This window comes from Protopterus annectens, chromosome 8.part0, assembly GCF_019279795.1.
Source record: "Protopterus annectens isolate FY-2018-M chromosome 8.part0, PAN1.0, whole genome shotgun sequence".
Lineage (NCBI taxonomy): Eukaryota > Metazoa > Chordata > Ceratodontiformes > Protopteridae > Protopterus > Protopterus annectens.
The window spans coordinates 1,869,115,791-1,869,138,469 of record NC_056741.1 but is presented as its reverse complement, the minus strand read 5'-3'; the positions used below and the strand labels follow the sequence as shown (position 1 = coordinate 1,869,138,469).

Sequence of the window (22,679 nt, the reverse complement as noted above, 5' to 3'; positions counted from 1 at the left end):
TTACTTTAGCAAATACTGTACATTTGTTAAGATTCAATAAGACACACATGTCAATAAATCGTTAGCAGAAACCATTGATAAAATGCAATATACTCAGTAGAAAATCATTACACAACAATATTCAAGTGCTTTTAAGTACCTGTTTTTCCAACCCCTCCATATCTTCTCCCAACTAAAAAAGTTAATTCTATATTATATTTCTATATATAATTTCTATAATATATTTCTACTCACAACCTTACTAACTTTAACCCCACTACTTTCATTGATTCTCTCAAACTAACCAACTGGAACCCCCTAAAAATTCTACCACTAGACACAGCCATTGACTTCTTTAACTCAATATTCCTAACAATCCTTAACTCCCTCGCCCCAATAAGAAATAAACGAGTCAAAACTAAAACCTCTCACTGGCTCACCAAAGATACAAAAAACACCATACTACAAAGAGATAAAACCTGGAAAACTTACCTCCGTAACAATCAACCTGAGACTTTATTAAAATATAAACAGTTGAGAAACCTAGCCAAAAAACATGTCATTAGGGATAAAAAATCATACTACCTAAAACTACAAGAAAATCTTGCTAAAAATCCTAAGCAATTCTGGAACTCTATTAATTCCCTCTTGAGGCCTGGAACAAAAAACAATCCCTGTCCTAACACTAGCAAATCCGACTCAGAAATTGCCACACTATTCAACTCCTTCTTTACCTCTTCAATAGCTGAGCTCACTAAGACCTTCACCAACAATAATCCCTCTCCCCTCCCTGCCCAATCCTCCCCTCTCTCCCCTCCCTACCCTAATTTTGAACTTAAACCTGTCTCTACCAACCTAATAAAAAAACTCCTCTATAAACTAAAGCCTTGCTCTAATGCCCCTGATGGCATTCCTTCCTCCTTCCTAAAAATAGCCTCAGATGCTATTGCTCTGCCTATCAGCATCTTGATCAATAGATCTATACTCGAGTCTTACGTTCCCAAACTTTGGCGAACTGCTTATATTTTGTCTCTCCACAAGGGAGGCAAAAAATAACAATGTATCTAATTTTCGGCCCATAGCCATCCTCTCCCTTATCTCCAAAATTCTTGAAAAATGCATCCATCTACAGCTCCTACCATTCCTTACCAAATATCAATTACTTTCCCCCACCCAACATGGCTTCCGCCCAGGACACAGTACTAACTCCGCCCTTCTCTCCTTCTTACATATCGTCAATTCAGCCCGCGACTCTGGACATTTAGTATCTTCCGTCCTGCTGGACCTTTCTAAAGCCTTTGATACCATCTCCCATACCCACCTCCTAAACCATCTCTCTAACCTTAACCTTTCCCAAGAAACCCTTTCTTGGTTCTCCAGCTATCTTGCTAACAGGTCCCAAGCCGTAAAATGGGGCAAAGCCACATCCTCTTTCCTCCCTACTCCCACTGGAGTACCCCAAGGTTCCATACTTGGTCATCTACTATTCAACATCTTTATTAATGACTTCCATAAAGCCATTCCCAACTCCAAAATTGTCCAATACGCCGACAATTCCACTTTGATTTGCAGTGCCTCCAACCTAGCTGAACTCCAATCTCTAACTCAAAATGCATTCTCTACCACTGAAGACTGGATGCTCCAAAATCACCTCTCTCTTAATGCTAATAAAACCAAGATCCTTCTATTCTCCCCTTCCAAATCTTCCCCTGTAGATGAAAACTCCCTTTACATCACCAGCCATAATAACTCACAAATAGAGATTGTACACTCTGCCAAACTCTTTGGGGTCACTATAGACAATCAGCTAAAATTTAACTCCCACATTCAGCAGAATATCAAAAAAGCACACATAAAACTTGGCCTACTTTACAGAAATAACCTCTTCCTCTCTCCTTCCTCTAGGCTAACTCTTGCCACTACCTATCTTCTTCCCTCTCTCTTGTATGGCTCTCCCCTGTTCTCTAACTTATCCTCCACACTTACCTCTACACTAGAGATATGTTACAACAACATTTCTCGATTTGCCACTAGTGCCAAATCCTCCTCACACCATTGCAATTCCCTTCTCTCCCTTAACTGGCTTGAACTGCCCAACCTACTTGACTTTCACCAATTAACCACAGTCCACAAATTAGTATTCCAACCCTCAAACTGCCCTGCACTATCCAACATACTGCAACCATATTCCCCTTCTAGACCTCTTAAATCCTCTCACCAAAACCTACTTACCATTCATAAACCCAAGCACCCAGCTGGCCAGCTTCTCATATCCTGTACCCTAGCAAAAAAATGGAACTCTTTGCCCTCCGCCCTACGGACCTGCAATAACCTCACTAGCTTCAAATCTCAACTCCATTCCTACTTCTTCCATAACAGGAAATGCAACTGCACTCTTCCACCTCTGCCTCTCAAACCCTCCACTCTCTTTACCCCTGGCTAACTCCTCCCCTCCTAACCTCTCCTCTCCTAACCCCACTCTTAACTATTAATTTGTTTCTCATAACAAATTATCTCCACCAGCTATTACATTATGTACTCTTTTCTCTTTAACTAAACTGTCATTCCATTGATTGTTACTAGATTGCAGATTGAACCATATTGTTTTTGTATATGTATTTTTATACTACTATGTCCACTTTGATTGAAAAATGTATCTAATAAACCTTCTGTGGAGCTTTTCTCCCCGGGCCTCCACTGAAAATGGGCTCCCCAGCCCAGTGGACCTCCCCGACCACCAAACTGAATAAATAAATAAATAATTCATCCAATAAGGGACATCAGAGTAGAATAATTTAAAATGTTGCCACCATTACCTTGAGACACTGACAGAATAAGCGAATGTGAGTTAATATACACTTTCTGAAATAAAAGCAGTCTATAATTATTTATTAAATGCTATGCACCACCTTTTCTCTGAAAGTGGCCAGCCTAGCTCTCAAAGAATCAGGCACAAATCCAGAAATAATCAGGGGACACATTATCTTGAGACATTGACAGAACAGAGACTGCAAACAGAGAATTGCTCTTATAAACTTAGCAAGCTGTTGCTTAAATAACTGAATTTGTTAATATGCATTTTCCTGAAGGATATGAAGTCTATGTCAGACTTTTAATATTCAGTGATTTGCCAGAAAACCAGAACTTTATGAACAACAGACCAAAAGGCAAGAATCTGGACATTCTGCAAAAATCTGTAACTCCAATCCTGTCTGAGACAAATTTAATCAGTCCTACACTCTGCACATTCAGCCAATTACCTCAGCCCAGTAAGGTAACAAAGCATCTGTAGCTCCAAGTTCAGCAGTCCACAACCCCCAAATGCAATCAGTGAGAAGAACAAATAAATCATCCAAAGCAGAAGTATAGCTCCCAGCAACAGCAACACCACCACGACCATCCACATTCCCGAATCAAGTAAAACAAATTGCAGCCCTTTGCCCTCAGGTTAGTGACCCGGTGTACAGTCATCACTGTACCTGATGAAATGCACTTCCACAGCAACTCCCGTTCAGCTGGTGCCTCCCTGTCCAGTCTCTGTACCCTGTCTCTCTTACCCACGATCATAACAAATGAACTACATGAATATTCAAACAGTTCAGTAACTACAGTATATCATGCAATCAGAAGAAAACAGCCATAACTCTCAACATGTTGTTTTCCTGTGTCCTGCAATATCCTTTTTGAAAGTATTGCAGCAGCACGTAAACTGGTAGTGGCATGCGATTGGCCACATTTTGTGCCTCTCGATTGGTTCCCTTTACATCAGGAACAGATGCTTGATTGGCTTGTATACCGCGATGCCAATTAGCTTTAAATGCAGTATACAAGCCAGTCAAAAATTGTAAAGTAGAGCAACCACTGTTCAACATGGAACTGAGGAACAGTGGGTTAAATTGATCCAAAATGCTGAGCATTCCGCACAATCTGGAGCAGTTGGCTGCCCAGCTCTCATCTCACCCAAACTACACCACTGTTTTGACTAAAAGAAGAAGTTGTTTAATGCTTCAAAGCCTGCCAAACAACTCTAATTGACTTGAAAAGTTAAAAGAACAACAGGATTTACATAGGCATGCATTTTCTGAACAATAAGAAGTATGACCTTCTAATAACTGGCATTACTGACTGACTGACTAATCCTCAGTAGTATATCAGAAAAATGCAAAAGTTAATGAAGGCATGGCAGTTAGTGAACAGGCTTAAGGTTCTAAACTCCTAATGAGTTGTTTCCTGCAGTAGGATGGATTCTCTCTACATCTATTTGCCTATTAGTTTACCTGGTTAATAAATAGAAACAAGGGAAAAAAGAACAGGACAAACATTTGTGGCAAAAATCAGAGAAGTTAATATGCGTTTTCCAGTCAAAAAGAATCACACACACACACACACACACACACACACACACACACACACACACACACACACACACACACACACACACACACACACACACACACACACACACACAAACTCACAGGCAATGGCAATGTTGGTATCTTGGCTTTAAAAAACTGTACTATACTGGCTTCCTTCCTACTATGTCTTGAGTGTAACAGACTCCAGATAGTGTCTCCCATTGACTGGAATTCCAGCCAATGACAAAGACTGTAGTTGTCACATTGCACGTCAAAACAGAGTGTCAGCGCCAGCTTATTGAAGCTAACTGAGGTAGTCAGGTCTGAGAAATGTAATCAGGGTTTGGAGATTTTTTTTAAATGTTTTATAGGGCCTTAGTCACCTTGTTCTGGATCTGGCCCTATCTGTAGTCATGCTACTATATACAACCACACACTCCCCCCTACACACAAGCACACTTCCCCCACAAAAAACAACCACAATTCCACATGAACACATGTGCACACACATACACACACACACACACACACACACACACACACACACACACAAACACACAAATATATAGAAATATATATATATATATATATATATATATATATATATATATATATATATATATACCCCGCCTCTCTCACACACACACACACACACACACACACACACACACACACACACACACACACACACACACACACACACGCACGCACATATATGGCTTTGCATTGCCTCCTGCAAAGCTAATAGCCTCACTTCCACCATATGACTGAATGGGTGTATGCCTCTAAAAGAGGGCAGACATTTTTTCTCCTTGCTCTCCAAACAGTGCAGTAGAGTTACTTTAAGTTTCTATACTGCAGTAGTCTCATGACAGAGAAATGTTCTGGAGATGCACACATGGCTAATTAGAATTAAAAAAGCCTTCTTACCACTGTAACAATATGGCTGTGTCTGAATCACTCTTCATGGTGAATTCATAATCACTGCCCAGGGTAAAGATGTCATTTTATATTCAATTCCAATTTAAAGTGAACAACACGATGCATATCACTTTGTGGCTTTAACGCATGGGATGAGTAGACCATCAACTAAAATACCTGATGGTACTTAGGGCACAGTTCAATGTCCTAACTATGAGACAGAGTACAAGACATAATCCTGTCTCATATCTCAGCAGTATCAGTTTGCATTGCTGTCCTAAGCAGTACAAATAGGAAGATGCCACAGCCACACATGTTATCCAAAGCACCAAATGTGCAAAATAAATGAAGCTGTAAATGCCATTACTCTCTTCACGTGAATGTTTTCACATGTTTCCAGAGCTAGCCTCAGCAGTTATAAACCATTGTCCTCCTCAGGTGTACCTTAACATGAATGCTAGTAAATAAAACAAAATTTTAAGGGTAGTACTCTAAAATTATAACTAAACACTATAAAAAAAGAATAGGCAATTGGTGGAATCAAATGTTAATAATAACACACCTTTCCCTTCTGTACACTACCTTGATGAATTTAAGAGATGATTAACTGGGACCTAGCAAATAATGTGACAATATAACTAGAACAACCACATTACTACGGTAATATCACAGATGATTTAGACAGCCTTAAATTTATATGCCATATAAAAACAAATGCCTTTTTCAGCAAAAGAAGATAATGTGTGTGTGTGTGTGTGTGGTTTCCATGTGAAATTATATTTGTCTATGTATAAATGTGATTGTGTTTGTGTGTGTAAGTGTGTGTGTCTGTATCTAAGTGTGATTTTGTTTGTGTGTGTGTGTGTGTGTGTGTGTGTGTGTGTGTGTGTGTGTGTGTGTGTGTGTGTGTGGTGTCTATGTGAAATTATGTCTGTCTGTGTATAAATGTGATTGTGTTTTGTAAGTGTGTGTCTGTGTGTAAGTGTGATTTTCTTTATGTGTGTGTGTGTGTGTGTGTGTGTGTGTGTGTGTGTGTGTGTGTATGTGTGTGTGTAGTGACACATTTCAGCAGGCAGACATTAATTGTTGAAATGTGTTCTAAGACTCAGGGGATTAATATGAGTATGTTATTCAGTACAAATATGGAGGTGATTGTAGAAACTTTACAGAAATTGGCCCTGTCACTTCTTTGCTGTGAAGCATTAGTATATTCTCTTCTGAAAGAGTAGTATAGGCTAGTTAGATGTTATTCGGGGATTTAACAGTAACACTCACTGGTTTTATGTGCAACAAACCAGGAAGTAAGTTTTCCTTAATGAAGCTATTAGCATATTATTGGATAAAAAAGTTATGTCCTGTACAACCCTTCCAGTTCTTATTTGAAGATATTTTATAGATGATCATTTTAAGTTTGCTAAGAAAAAAAAAACAATACAAATAGCTCCTAGGTATTCTGTGGTAAAATCTTTGAGTTATCCTGCCTTCTTTCAGAAGTAGCAAGAAGATGCTTCAACTTGGGAACACTACTGGGTAAACAATCATGTTGACCATAACATGTACAGCCATATTCACATTTAAGTAGGCCCACTGAGTCACAATTCTTAAACATGTAATAGTGTTCACCTCCCAAATAGAGCAGGGCCATGTATGATAACCCTGGTGCAAACATTTGTCTGGCCATCCATTCGTCTAAGTACCCTTAAAAGTAGACAAAGTAGTACTTCACCTGACCTGTAGTGGAAGACTTACTCTACAGGCTGGGAATAAATTGAGTTAGGAGTATATCCCTCCAGAGAGCCTTGCTTTCTTGTTGCTGTAGATTTAAGTCCTTAGTGTACTTGCTTGTAGAGCCACTGGTTTGTGTAAAAAGATGTGGTCAAATAGGACTGGATCCTTTTTGAAAAGTGAGACATAGGTGATCTCAGAGCAACCAGTGGGCTCCTGAGTATAAGAAGAAACCTGCTAATAATGTCTTGGAAAATGTTGACATGCAGAAACATTGAAACACATCATGTCAATGCCTGCATTTCTACAGCCCACTTATCCAATTTTACCCAATAATTAAACTGTTGAAATAAAAACTATAAAAAAGGGGGGGTGGTTCCTTTACATACAAAAAAAAGTTTCAGACTCAATGAATAGTGGTACTGTCAAGGCAATATTTTGTAGTACCATAATATGTAGCACTGGATGTAGTAAATTGAAAAATACCATCAAAAGTGCAAGAACTGCTTGCATAATCTATGTAAATATAGTAAAACAAAATTCAGTGTAAACATACTGTAAATCGATGAAAAGTGTACATATACCTTCAGTTAACTTAGTAGTTCAATGCAGAAAAAAGTACAAGTGATCATAAGTTAAATACTTCAGTAAATAATGTTAAAAATTAACAAGACAAGTATATTGGAGAATTGTATATAATTTACTGGGTACAGATTAAGTTTCCATAACTAATGTGAAATATATGCTGTCTGCACTCTTGTGGGAGGAGAGGCTGGACTCTACCCTTCTGAGCTGTGAATTTCTGGTTAAAGGCTTATAGTGCCTGCATATTTGAACTGTTTCTTACTGAAATTGGTACACCTTGTTTGCTGTAGCACAGACTAGATCCAGGCCTGCTGAATCTAGCTTTGTTTGTATGCTTGTTGTTTGTTTGCTTGTTATTTCCCTGAAAAGCTAATTCCACCTAAAACGTGGCTTTTCAGTGCTTCTGTGGATCCCTAGTGATATCTGCATTGCTTACTGTACTTATTTCCTTGTTTCACTTGAAAGAAAGTTACTGTTTGTCGTTTTTGCATTTAAGTTACCTGTAACACATTGCATTTAAGTTACCTGGCACTTGCTCACTAAAGCAATTATATGTCAGCACTAAAAAATTAAAAGCAGTACACCCTCACAAACTCCCCTTGAGTACCTTGTTCCCCACTGGCCCTTTTTTCAATTATAAATGAATTCCCAATACTATTCTAGCATGTCCAAAGGTCAGTTGTCAATCTCCTCTCCGGTCCAGCTGGTGAATCTGGGAATCTTGAGGCAATGTTACAACTGCCTCATGTACACAGACAACCCTCTCCTCCTCCCAACAAATTCCAACACATGTGAGAGATGCAACCATATAGCCAAACTGGAGGCTAAGCTCTCTCAACTCAGTACTGGCATAACCAGTCAGGAGGAGAAGGAAACCACACTCACTACAATTCCAGTCTCACATAGACCTACCATGACAGCAAACCAAACACATAAACACACAAAACATACTCGAGGCTCTAAATAAAAATCTGCCTAAGCAGCAGAGACCTCCAAAGCAGACACCCAAGCAACCACTACCCCAAAACAAAACACGTGCAGCACATAGCTCACAAAGCCGGTGTGCCAAACAGTCACAGCCCTTAAGGCTAAACAACACACCTGATACACTTGTAATAGGTGACTCTATTGTCAGGCACACTGACGTCCCGCTCACCAGGCTGAACAAGGAGAAGGTCACGGTGAGCTGCCTGTCAGATGCTAGGATCCGCCACATAACACAAGCACTCAGGTCACTCCAAGGCAAGTGCAAATATGACTCAGTCATTGTCCATGCTGGTGTGAATGACCTGAGACGTACCTCCCTGGACTACATGAAAAGAGACATAGAGGAGCTCTCTGAGCATGTAGCCCAGGCTGGTATGACCCTGACCTTGAGTAGCATCTTACCCTCACCAAGAATGATGCCACAATATGAAGACAAGATGATCAATTTCAACAATTGGCTTAAGTATTGGTGTCATTCAAAGGGGATCCAATGCCTGTCAGCCTGGGATGACATGCTCGACAAGCCACGATGCTTCGCTAAGGACGGCTTGCACCTGTCACCCCTGGGCTTTCGGATATTGGCAAAGGCTCTTGCTACCCCCATAGTGCCTTTTTTAGGCAAGGCTCAAAAGACAAACCTCCTCCATAGGTATCACAAGGGATAAGAAACTAAGAGTAATGCTACTCAATGCCAGAAGTCTAAACCTCAAGATGCATGCACTCGAAACTCTCCTTAGCATGGAGAACATCGATATCTGTGCAGTAACAGAAACCTGGTTCAAGGCTCCCGAGAGCACCCCAGCACTACCAGGTTATACCTCATACCATGCTTTTCGGCCCCAAAACTTGGACCGAACCACAAAAGGAGGGGGGGTATCAATATTCGTCAAAGATACCCACACCTCCAGGTTGGTGGCACAGCACAAAGCATCAGAGACTATCCATGCGCAACTAACAGTGGGTAAAACTGCCTTCCAGTTTATAGCCTGCTACAGACCACCCTCCCAAACCCAGGAAACCCACTTGGCCTTCCTGAGAACACTGGAAAATATGAAGGTCTCTCCAAACACCATTATATTGGGCGACTTCAACTACCCAAACATAGACTGGGAGCATTACTCTAGCTCCAATACCCTAGCCCAAAGGTTCCTAGAATTTATAAACTCAAATGCTATGGAACAACTTGTTACCACTCCCACAAGAGGGGAAAACATACTGGACCTGATCATCATCAACATGGGGACTTTATGCTCCAGACCAGAAGTCTATCCCTCACTGGTAAGATCAGACCATAAACTAATCTCACTGGATATTCACATCCCGACCCCACCCCCTGCGCAGAAAACCACAGTGAAAAATGTATCTAAAGCAAATTTCACACTCCTCAAAACCGAGGTGGAATCCTTCAAAGCCCCCGGGCCTGTGGAAAATATGGCCCAGACCACAGAATCCTTTATAAACACATTCTACGAACACCTTCAGGAATGCATGGATCATGCAATCCCTAATAAAACCAAGACCCAATCCTCCAAAGGCAGACGTCCTGTCTGGTGGACCCCAGCCATAAACAATCTATACAATAGAAGGAGGAAGCTACTACATGATAGAGCAAAATCCCAAAAAGGGAAGGCATCTCTGATCAGTATTACAAAAAACTACGGGCACTCATAAAATCATCTAAGGCCAGCTTCGAGAGAAAAATTGCACAGGACACTAAGGATAATCACAAGGCTTTCTTTAGTTATGTTAGTAACCTGGGTGGGAATTCCCAGATATGCTCAGAATTAGTCCAAAATGACAAAAAATACACTGAACCCACAGACATTGCTAACATGCTAGCTGACAGTTTCAGCCCAAACTCCCCCCCCCCACCAAAAGGGCAAATATCTATCCCAGCAGAGTGCTGCCCCCCTGACATCTCAGATGCTCAGGTAAGAGCCGCCGTCTCCAAAGCAAAAAACACAGCATCAATGGGACCAGACGCTGTCCCGGGCTGCATCCTACATGAACTCCAAGAAGAGCTAAACCCAAACATAAAACTACTATTCAATCTCAGCCTTACTACAGGATATGTACCCAAAGAGTGGCGTACAGCAACAGTGGTCCCTCTCCACAAAGGTGGTGCCTCAACGGATCCTGGAAACTATCGCCCCATAAGCCTGACTAGCTTGGTCTGCAAAGCTATGGAAAGGGTCATCATGGACCTCATAAATAAAGATATTGGGGACCTACAGACACTGGATCCTACCCAGTTCGGCTTTGTTAAGGGCAGATCCTGCCTCTTAAACCTTGTCAATTTCTTTGAAACAGTCACCAAGGCCATTGACGAGGGGAAGGTGGTCCACACAGCCTAAATGGACCTTGCAAAAGCCTTCGATACAATACCCCACTCTGGCATTATAGATAAGCTCACCAGCTTAAATATAAACCCCTATGTCACTAGATGGGTTGCAAACTGGCTCAAGGACAGAACCCACATGGTTAGAATTGCTGGAGCCATGTCAGACTCCAAACCAGTTACAAGTGGCGTCCCACAAGGCTCAGTCCTGGGACCTCTCTTGTTCGGTATATATTTCTTGGAGGTACAGGCCAACACGGAAGGACAGTGGCTGATCAAGTTCGCAGATGACTGCAAACTGGGTGTCATAATCAACTCTCCAGCTGACACAAGCATCCTCCAAAAGGGCCTCATAGAAACAGACAACTGGTGCCAGAGCCATGGCCTCAAGCTAAATGCCAAAAAGTGTATAGTCATCCCCTTTAGCAAAAACAAAGTGCCCACAAATTACCACACAGGTGGTAATCCATTAAGTACAGAAGAAGTAATTAGGGACCTGAGGACACAAGTTGATAGCAATTTCTTATTTGACAACCACGTGGCCAAAGTGGTTAGAAAAACATTTTATATAGCCCACCTAATCATGAAGGGATTCACATCTAGATCAGGGGAGGCCATCGTGCCTCTTTACTCATCCCTCATCAGGCCCATAATTGAGTACAATGCCCCTTTTGGGATGTACCTTACCAGACACCTGCAGCAACTGGAAAGACCCCAAAAGTACCTCACCAAGAAGATCAAAGGACTCAAACAGATGCCATATGCTTCCCGGTTAAAGAAACTCCAGCTCTACTCAGTGGCATACCGCCTGCTCAGAGGCGATCTGTGCCTGACGTATAAAGCCATGTCCAACCCGGAATTAATGGACATGCTGCACCTCAGAAAATCCAAATCCCATCGAAGCCACGCTTTAGAGACTTGAACCTCAGCACTGAAATAAATAGGACATGCTGGAGGGACAGATTCATAACCCAGAGGCTCCCTTCACTCTGGAATAAAATCCCAGTCCAGGTTAGGCAGAGTCCCTCATTGACTCTCTTCAAGAGGAATCTTGATGAGTGGATGGGAGATCGTAGGTTTACCCTGGGTATCACTTCTGTGTCACTGTTAGACAGAGGCACAGTATACTAACCTCGAAAAAGGGCCTAGCAAAATTAATTTAAAATGGGTGGCGAAAGCCAAACACACTCTGGCTAGGCTTATAAATGCCCTAGGGCAGATAGCCTAGTATGAACCTATGAACCTATGAACCTATATACAAACAATAGTTGCCTCATTTTGAGTACTATAACTGTGAATTTACACATGTAGCAAAAACATGAGCACAAAACTCTGCAAATGTATTGTATGTCATTCCTTTTGGCTGTAGAATAGAATGCATATATTACTTGAAAACATTCTGATGCTGATAAATGGCACATTCTAGATTAAGAGATAGCTCTATGGCAATCTACAACTGGCAGGTCTTCCCATTGTGGGCATCCCCTGTGAAATAGAGCATTCTACAGTCTGAAAGACCCTCCCCCCCATAAAGAGCAAAATCAGATAAAAAATAAGCAATGATTAGTGGGTGGGCCAAGACACTTGTCTAATTTAAGATTCAGTGAATATGATTTTCTAACTCTTTTTCAGTAAATCACTTGAACAAAGTAAAGCAACCCACCCAACTAAGTATAACTTACTCTTGTACCTACCCTGGTAAAGTATGAGTTCAGAATAAGTTACATTTAGTTGAATACATGGGTCATTTCTCCCAGCATGAAAAGTTGGAAAAGTCTTCTCTCAATTTACAAACATCCACTCTGTACTGGTTTTCTTTCTTCACTGAATCTTAATTTGTAGTCATTGCGTAACAGTGTCAGTTAATATACAGAGAACATTTATTCCTGTCATTTTGTAAGAGATCTGGGCTACATTATTTACTGTGTATTGCTGGCAGCAATTCACTGAACAGAATTAAATGTCAATTGACATTTCACATCATTTGCAGTGAATCTATGCAGGTTTTTATCTAGGGTTTAGTGCCATTATTTTGTGAATATTCCCAAAGATATTTGTAATGTGGACCAAAACTGGAACCATGCTTAAATGTTGCAGAACTTGGTACATTTCTTTACAGAAAGACTGAAAATATTTATTAGAAATATATGGCAACCATTAAATAATGCCTTCTCTATATACAATCTGCTGATTAATATGGAGGAAAATTACATATGCTGAAGGATGCTCTTTACCCAGCTTGCACACTAGAATTGCTTTATGGCAAATGCAGTAACATTCCATAGATATTCTAAAACCTTTCCACAAAAAGACAAAGCATTTTCCACAATTTAGGTACACAGTGTGCAGTAGCCTATTCACAGGTTAGTTTTAGGCTACAGTCACTCAGAGTTGAACCACAAATGATATGGCTGCAATTTATCGAATTCTGTTGTTCAGATGTGGTTGGAAATGAGTACAGTTTGTAAAACTTTGCAGGAAATGGAAACTAAAAACCTCACATACCTGTAATCTCTAAACAAAAATGATTATCTCCAAAGATTTGCATCCATAATACTGAAATGAATGTAGCTTTTGCTCTTATATAACAACCATTAGTCTTTGTCAAATGATATGTTATAAAAGTAAATAATTAATAAAGTTCATGGAGGGCATTCGAAAGACATGCATAACTGGGCGTGCCTTCGTTGAAGGTTTAACATCGAGCTGACACCTTGGCATTCGTGAAAATCTACTGTCAATCATTAGCGGACCGGAGTTCCGCTGTGGCGACCCCTAACCGGAAAAAGCCGAAAGACAACAACATTGTACTTCAGTCTTTATTCATCTAGTAGTAAAATATTAGAAAAAGAACACTCTGCCAAATGCCATATGGCTGTCTTACTTATATGTTTTTCTGTACAATTTAAGGCCTCTAATGATGTAACAACAATAAAAGTATTTCCAATGAATGAACAGCAAAATGCAAAGTTATTTAATTCATACTTTGCCAAATATGTATTTTTTTCAGCTTGTATTAAATGTTTCACTTCTGTTTCTGTTATGCTTTTCTTTGGACATTAATATCCATTACCCTGCAGTCTGTTTTTTTTTTCTTTTTACAGAGCATCATTTTTTTCTGTATAGCCATTTATTTCTTTCTTTTTCTTTCTTTTTTTGCACATTGTTCTGTATGTCTAACCAAAGAATAATAAAATGACATAATAACACACAAAAACACACACATATACAGACATAAACACCATAGCAAAGATGATACAAGGATGTGGCGCCATTTCATTTCACAGCATTCTTAAAACAGTATGTTTTATGATTTCATCCAAGATCATTAGTCATGAATGTCTGTTTAGAAGAAACTAATAGCAAAGCATGTGATTTTTAGACTCACAGGAGAATGCCAGATGGTTCATTATCCATGGATAGACAGGTCAAAGGCTTTCAGAATCATTTAGAAAATACACAAGAACCCTGTCAGTTTTTATTATAATAAACTACTTCACACCACAGTCATTGCTACTACCTTAGGTCAGAAAAATTAATAAGAGATTATATGTGGAGTGTTAGACACTGGGTTAAACACAGGGCTTCCACAGGGGACTCATTTATTGGCCTTACATTTCAGAAAGTCTACTTAAGAAACCTCAGTCCTGTGCTGTTCCTCATATTAAAGGTCTTAACCCTGCCAAAATCTATCCATGTTTAATTTATTGGAGGTATTGATTGACTGTATTTCCTTAAAATGGCATATAAATTACAGTCTGGCAACATTTCAGTATTAAGATTTTATTATAATAGATTCTATTTTTGTGAAAATGTCATGTTAGACACTGTTACCACTTCTCAGCCTAAGCCATGGAATCACACAAACTATGCAGAGATTCAAAGTAATAAAGTCAGCCTAGAGTTGCTACATTGTTACAGTTTTAAATTATGGCTAGTAATTCAGAAGCTTTCACAAGGGACAAGGGAATAAACAAACACAGCAACATAGCTAGAAGCTCATTTTATTCTCTTCTATTCTTCTGCACTTCTACACACACACACACACACACACACACACACACACACACACACACACACACACACACATATATATATATATATATATATATATATATATATATATATTTATATATTTATGCATAATCTATGGGATTACCAATTTACGTCAACATACCACAATGCTGACAGCAAGAAAGTTGACCACAAAAGTTTACAATGGAAACACCAGTTAGCTGTGCATATAACATGAAAATCCTGCATGCAAGCAAAAAAAAAAAAGCCTCTCTGTTTGCAGAGGGAGCAAGCCTCTCTGTGCCCCCCACTCCCTGTTAATTATATATACTAATTCCATGACCACACAGTCCCTGGGGAAAGGGAATATTCCCCCACCCAGGGATTGTTGATCTATCACACCTGTCAACCATCTGCATATGCTGACCAAATGTAATCAATCAGCCAGTCATTGACATTGTGGTGAGCTGATGTAATTCAGTGATCTTATTTGTGTGTGCATGTGTGTATGTATGTATGTATATATATATATATATATATATATATATATATATATATATATATATATATATATAGATTCACTTTAGAAGCTCAAACTACTGAAATATTGAATTTCAGTATTTCGAGCCCATAAAGTGGAAACCTGAAAAGAACAAAAACTCGCGTACCTGAGGTTCTGAATTAGCACTTCTGGTATTTTGCTGTGTTTATGGTTTCAGGTAAGTGTTTATGTGTTAAGGATTTTGGGTAGGGGCTGTGGTGTGTGTTGGTGTGTTTTGTTACTGTGATGTGTATGTGCGAGGAGAATGTAGCTTGTGTGGTGGTGTTTTGTGTGTTTTTGTAGGTAGTGCGACCTCAGAGTTAGAATATTTAAGTGAGGGGGTGTGGGGGGTGCAGATGTATGACTACTTGAAATTTACCATGAATTTTTCCCAAAATAGGATAGAGTACTTAGATGTATATGTTTAAGGGCTTAGTAATGCGCTAATTAATGCAGGGGTGTATAGGAAACAATGCTACAGGAATACCCTTTTACATAGAGGTAGCATGGACCCTCAGTACATCTTTAGAAATGTTGTTAGGGGACAAGGGATGAGGGCCTCGAGGTTGAATGCATCGGATGAGGGGTTCAATCAAGAGTTGATTGAACTGAAAGGTAGACTAGTTGATAGGGGCTATGGCCCCCTTGAGATAGAAAGAAATCTCCAAGAGCTTGATAACCTTAGACGGGATAGAGTTAGACCTTATTATTCTTCCTCTATTGATGCTGTGAATTATTCAATGGGAGTACCTCCCTATATGAATATGAAAGTCCCGATGTTTTTTACTATGAATATTAAGTCCATCACGGATATCATCAGGAAAAATTGGCGAGTCTTAACTACTGATCCAGCAGTCAGGAGGGTGGTAGGGGAGAACCCCACTTTTTTGTTCAAGAACAAACGTAACCTGAAGGGACTGCTATGTCATCCTAGAGACAGTGGTAGACATACTGAAGGTATGAATGGTACCCATCCATGTGGAAATTGTAACTTCTGTGGTTACCTTGATACTACAGAGTTTTTTATACACCCTGACACAGGCCAGCATTTTAATTTTAAGATTAGCGCCAACTGTAGAACATCACATGTAGTCTGTCTCACTAAGTGTGTGACCTGTGGGTCATTTTACATTGGAAAAACGGATAGGCTATTTAGAGACAGAGTGAGGGAACATGTTTATAATATTAGGGTTAGATCACAAACAAATGCTCTATCTAAACATGTTATGACACAGGCGGATGACCATACCTTTAAGTTTATGGTAATAGATCTGGTTAGACCTACTGTACGGGAAGGTGGCATTCAAAATATAACAAAGAGTAAGGAGGTAAAATGAATATTGAGGCTTAGGGCAGATAGAGGAAAGGGATTAAATGAGAGAGCCTCTATTAAGCCCACATTAAAATCCAGGAAACTCTCGATTAGGTAACCAAGTTTATATATAGTTTGAGAATTATATAGCTATTTATGTGCATACATTGTATTTACATGTATTTTGTGTGTATATATATATATATATATATATATATATATATATATATATTATTTATGCAGTGTATATGGACGGTTTTATTCCAAATATATGTGTCTGATTTGATTTTGTGTTATTAATTTTGTTAATTCCACGTTAAAGTTATGTATTTAAGTTATAGTGTAAGCTGATTGGTAGATGTAGAATATTTAAATGAATTCTGACCAATGTTCATTTGATGGTCTGAAGAAGCTTTTATGCGAAAGCGCTTACCTATTTTAAATAAAACAGTTTTTGTCACTCTGTGGTTGAATTTTTATATCGACTGCATGGTTCGTAGACTGCTCTGCTATTAATTATTGGTTTTACTTGCTTTATATTGAACAGCACCACATTTGCCCCGTACGGTGTGTTATTTTGCTTTTTATATTTTTATTGTATTTATTTGTTAACTGAGTAAGGACACTGGACATATATGTTCTTTCTCAGGGTTATTCCAAGAGCATTGCCTAGTTAAGTGACTTGGTCAGTCACTTGGCATGCGAGAAAGTTAAGGCAATCAAACTCAAAACTATAGGATGAGCTCATTAACAGATTAATTAACTTGTTGCCTTAATCTTCGGAGATAAACTACCAGACACATGCAGCCACTATAGTCACATTGCATTATGGTCCCATGCTAGTACCTTTTGATCCAGTGACTTTACATGGTTACCTGCATTAACAGTATGCACACAGCTCTCTTTTTCATGCCTTCTAGTCTAATGTTACAAAGGTATATTCAAGTATTACGCTACACTCACCATACGCATCTATATTAAATTTGACATTTCCACAGCGGCCCAACCATGTAACAAAAATAATTGAGTAAAAGTACTGTTGCCAAATGTGAGTGAAGTTCAAGACTTTTAAATACAAAGTATAACTCATCCCAAAAATATGTACTTTTGTTAATAAAAAAAAAAATCTGAAGAGAGTACATGCATATTCTGTAGAGAATGTACCCCTTCAAAGAAATACACTGTGCTATAATGTATATTGTTCAGTTTGAGTCACTCTGGAATCTGTTAAAAGGTTAAACAAGTTTATGTTTACGTACCTTGTAGGGAAAGTAATTAAGTTATGAAGAATTATTTTGTTCTTGTTGTTTTTGCTTTGTAAATGGGGCTGTAGTAAATCAGTGAGACATTCTGTATGAATATATAATTACAAGGTATATAAAGTTCTTTTCTGGGGGTAGCAATGAGGGTTTTCTTTTAACAGTAAAGTCACTGTATGCCAAAATTAAAGTAGAAAATGTATGTTGTACTCAGTCTTTACTTTATTTTTTCTTTTACACAGATGTTAAGAATCTGGAAAACTTTCATCTTGTGGAAAGTGTTCAGGAGCAAGTGAATTCTGCACTGTTGGACTATACAATGTGCAACTACCCTCAGCAAACAGACAAATTTGGGCAGCTGCTTCTTCGGCTACCAGAGATTCGGGGTATCAGTTTGCAAGCAGAAGAATACCTCTACTACAAGCATCTGAATGGGGATGTGCCATGTAATAACCTCCTTATTGAAATGTTGCATGCAAAACGGGCTTAATCTGGCCCAAAGTGAGTCGGCCATTTTGTCAGTCATATGAACTACTTGAGCAACTGACTTAGAAAAAGACAGGGGATGAAATATTACAGTATTGCCTATATGCATCCTTAACACTATGTACAGTAAGTGATGTGTTATGGTACAACAAGCTGTGAATCCAGACCTGGTCAATCCCCAGAAATGGACACCGTCAGATGTTCTGCAAAAATATGAAGGCTGGCTGATTCAGCTGCAGAAGATGAACATGAAGCAGACAAGCTGGTCACTACATGCTGGTCAGTGCTGTGTTGAAACACCACACCCACATGAACTAATGGTGCATAAACTACAGTAGAGAGGAGGTACCATACTATGTGCCCTTTCTGGATAACTGGATTTGAAACTTGGATGGTTCCAATGGATACCTAAAATATTGTAAACTAGTCAACTCAATGGCAAAGTCTATTTCTCCTTTCACTCACCATTATGGTACCCATTATGGAAATACAAGCACTGGTGGTCACTATCTAAGTCTGACCCACTATAAACTGAGATAACTGGATTGTAAAACACTTGGTAAAACACTTGGAAATGGCTGTAAAGAAAATTTCACATACATTTGTATCTGCTTGATGCAGGATGTAGGTCGTTGCTGGTATGTTTATATATTATTTAACCCAGCAGTGTCCCAATCCTTCATCATACCCATTCTATATCTAATGATCGCCAGGAGGCATACATACGTCAAAAATGCCAGGACTCTTGCTTTCATTTGTATGTCCTCTATTGGTATACATTTGATTGTCCAACTCTGTGATTTGCAGCTTTTTTCTTGCAAAAATTTTGTAAACTTCCACTCACTGGTTACTGTTACAAAACCAATTAACTTGATGAATTATATAAATCTATTTATAACACTAAGGAATTCCCTGGTTAACCATGACACATACAATACCTATCTGTTAAATGTATCATGATTTATATAATAATGTTTTCATTGTCAACATTTTTGTTCAGTTGGCTCACACTTTTCGTATATAGTTTGAAACTGGAACCAAGTTACAAAATTAACATATCAGATAAGGTGAAAGAACAAACTGCTGAGAAATTTTCAAGTGTAGCATTTTAGGTCTTTTAATACCAAACTGTGTTCCTGAAATAAAAATTAATTGGCAAAAATTAAGCATTTATTATTTTGAAGAGACATTGAAATAAATTACCATCAAAATACAATATATTAGAATTTTGAAATCATACGATGCTTTTAAAACCTCCATTGTTGATGTTAATCTAACCTCCTATGAGTGGATATATATATATGTGAAACTCAGTAAAATAGGAGTACTATACAGTCATCTGCACATATGCAACAAACAGCAGACAACTGTAATAATGCATCTAATAACACACTTTGAAAAAGAAATCATTGAACCTCGTTTAATGACAGTTTGTTAAAGTATTTCAAATGCTCATTTGTAGACCGTTTACTAAAGCAGCTATACCTAAGATTTTGTTTAATTACCTCATATAGTGGTATTATGAAAGGATTTATTCAAACAAGCCACCTAACAGATATGACCTGAATACCAGTAAAGACATGGTCGAAGCTTATAATAAAATAACTGTCATTAAAAACTGACATAGAACTGGAGTGATGGTAGCATAAAGTCATGGTTTCACCATTACAAGTTTTGCCTTATTTCATTACCTTTCTAACTGTGCAAATGTGAATGAAAACTTAGTAAAGAAAATGTTAAGTATTAATACTGTAAATTCAGAGATACATGTGGCGTTTACATAAACTTGATGCTGTGGGAAAGGACTCTGAGGATACAAATTGCAAAGCAATGATTTCCTTAATTACACTTTGATTGGTAACTTTTTCTTACCAGTACTTAATTATGTCGTGAGACACTAAAATCAAAACAGGAATCTTACTGAGAAATAAATTTTAGAAAATACTTATATTTACTGCACGCTTACTTGTAGAGTTTGTAAAATGGGCCCTTCTTCCTATTTTTTAAACTAATGTCCTTATGTTTTTCCCTAGTCGGCCATTTTTGTTTTATACTGTATATCATAACTGTAGACAACTATAACGCTAATTTATTGCTCCATAGTTTCATCTCTGTGTAAGATACAGCACGACTACCCAAACCAAATATACTTGTTTACAGTAGCACATTTTCAGGTTACTCAAAAATGGTTCAGGGATGTATCACAATGATTAAGTAGTTTAAATAGTTGACTACATGTCTGGAGATCTTAAATATTCACAAAAATAGTAGCTTATTTAAAATCTGTTGTAAATTATATGACATGCAGTTCTGTCTGTTTTTATTAATTCAAAATGGCTTATTTTTACATTTATACTTGTATTTTATGCATTCTGTACCAAAGACTTTAGTTGCGAAATATTTGTTTATTTTCATACCTCACAGAAGAGGTAGAATGATGGTCTGTAGTAACCTGGGACTGAAAGTGCAATACCCTCTTATAGGGTAGGTAAAACAAAAGCATTTGAATGCTGTTTGCCATAAAATTCATGCTAGCTTCCTGTCGTTATCTTACTGGCAACATGAAAGCATTTATTGTTTTGGGTGACTTAGATACCGTATGTGAAAAAAATATTTTACTGGTCAACGGACATGTCTGATTTAGAGAAATGAAGCTCATTAAGTGGACTGAAGAATGCTGTGGTCAGCATATACTTTCATAACATGGATTGCCTGTCACAGTTCCATATAACAGTATTACGCCAAGAAGCAGAGGCTCAATGATATATGTGTTAGGAGATAGCGGTTGTTAGATAGGTATTTACATGGTGTCATTTCACAAATGAAAAGAGAAAACTATCACGCTACCCACTAGGGTAGCAATTCTACTATATTTAATAAGTGTACATTTAATAAATATAAATTACAAGTGGATGAGATTCCAGCCCTGTAAAAGTTAGGATTTTGGTACTTTAGAAAACTTTGAACACAACTGCAAGTCACTGCTCATAAACCTATTACATTGCTGCCTATTAATGACATCAGTAGCCATGGTTTTGTAATAACTTACTGTCTTTCAAATAATTGGTCACATTAATAAAAAATAAAAGTGGATAAACAGAGATTGTCTGGTTTAATATAGTTATTTGTAGCATATGCTATGTGTGTATACATATATATATATATATATATATATATATATATATATATATATATATATATATATATATATATATATATATATATATATATATATATATATATATATATATGGGTGACCTAATGGTTAAGGTGTTTGCCTTGCAAACACAAGGTGCAGGGTTTGAGTCTCAGAAGGGATAATTGGCTAGGCTTAAAATGGCTCGCAAGGGCAGTTAGCTTAGTACTAATCTATGAACCTAACAATATATATATATATATATATATATATATATATATATATATATCTAATATGTGTACTCACACAGTCATATAAATATGTCTCACATCACACATCCAGCCACAAATATCCTCAGAATAGATCAAAATGTTCTTTGAACCAAGGACCTACACTGCAGCTACCTAATATTTAAGTCTGCATTACACATAATCCCTGGTATTCAATAATGTGTACACCGTTCTGAGTAAACAGACAACACAGGCATAACTCACACTTTCTTCCTTCTAATTGTAATTTTCCTACTGATTTTCTTGCAGCTTTAAATATCAACAGGGATTCATAGAGGTTATCACAAAGTGCAGACTACATGTACACTTAGTTTAATCTTTCTGAGTGACTAGAAAGCACAAAAATGTGGTAGGGATATTCTTAAATACATATCATGTACACTTAGTGTAGACAGTGTACACTTTGTCTATTTGCTTGTATATCAGTGGAAAACTTACCACATCATGTTTTGCCATACGTTTCTTTATATTACAGGTTTCAGTATTTTAGTAAATGTCAGAATAACATAGCATATCTGTTTTGAACACTATTTAACTTTTCTTGAGACTGAGAAAAGTAGGCAATATGTTAAATTGCACTGCAAAGACAGATTATTTTGTTTCCTTTCTGCTTGCATATTTAGCTATTTCTCAGTAAAGGATTTTTTTATATTACACATTTTTCCAGTCTATAAAATGCCTGCATGACATAAGAAAATGTAAACTGGTACCACTAGGAACTGTGGGATATAAAAATCATATTCTGGAGCTG

At 38.1% G+C, this 22,679-nt stretch overlaps 1 protein-coding gene across 2 annotated transcripts in view; it reads left to right on the top strand.

The window, feature by feature from the left end:
- NR5A2 (nuclear receptor subfamily 5 group A member 2) overlaps window positions 1-21,605 on the top strand; it is a 672,306-nt gene extending 650,701 nt beyond the window's left edge. For both annotated transcript variants that reach the window (XM_044081366.1, XM_044081365.1), the window contains exon 7: window positions 18,259-21,605. In XM_044081366.1, coding sequence (XP_043937301.1) covers window positions 18,259-18,506 — 248 coding nt within the window. In that variant the 3' untranslated portion in view covers window positions 18,507-21,605. The remainder of the gene's footprint in view (window positions 1-18,258) is intronic.
- The last annotated feature ends 1,074 nt before the right edge of the window (window positions 21,606-22,679 follow it).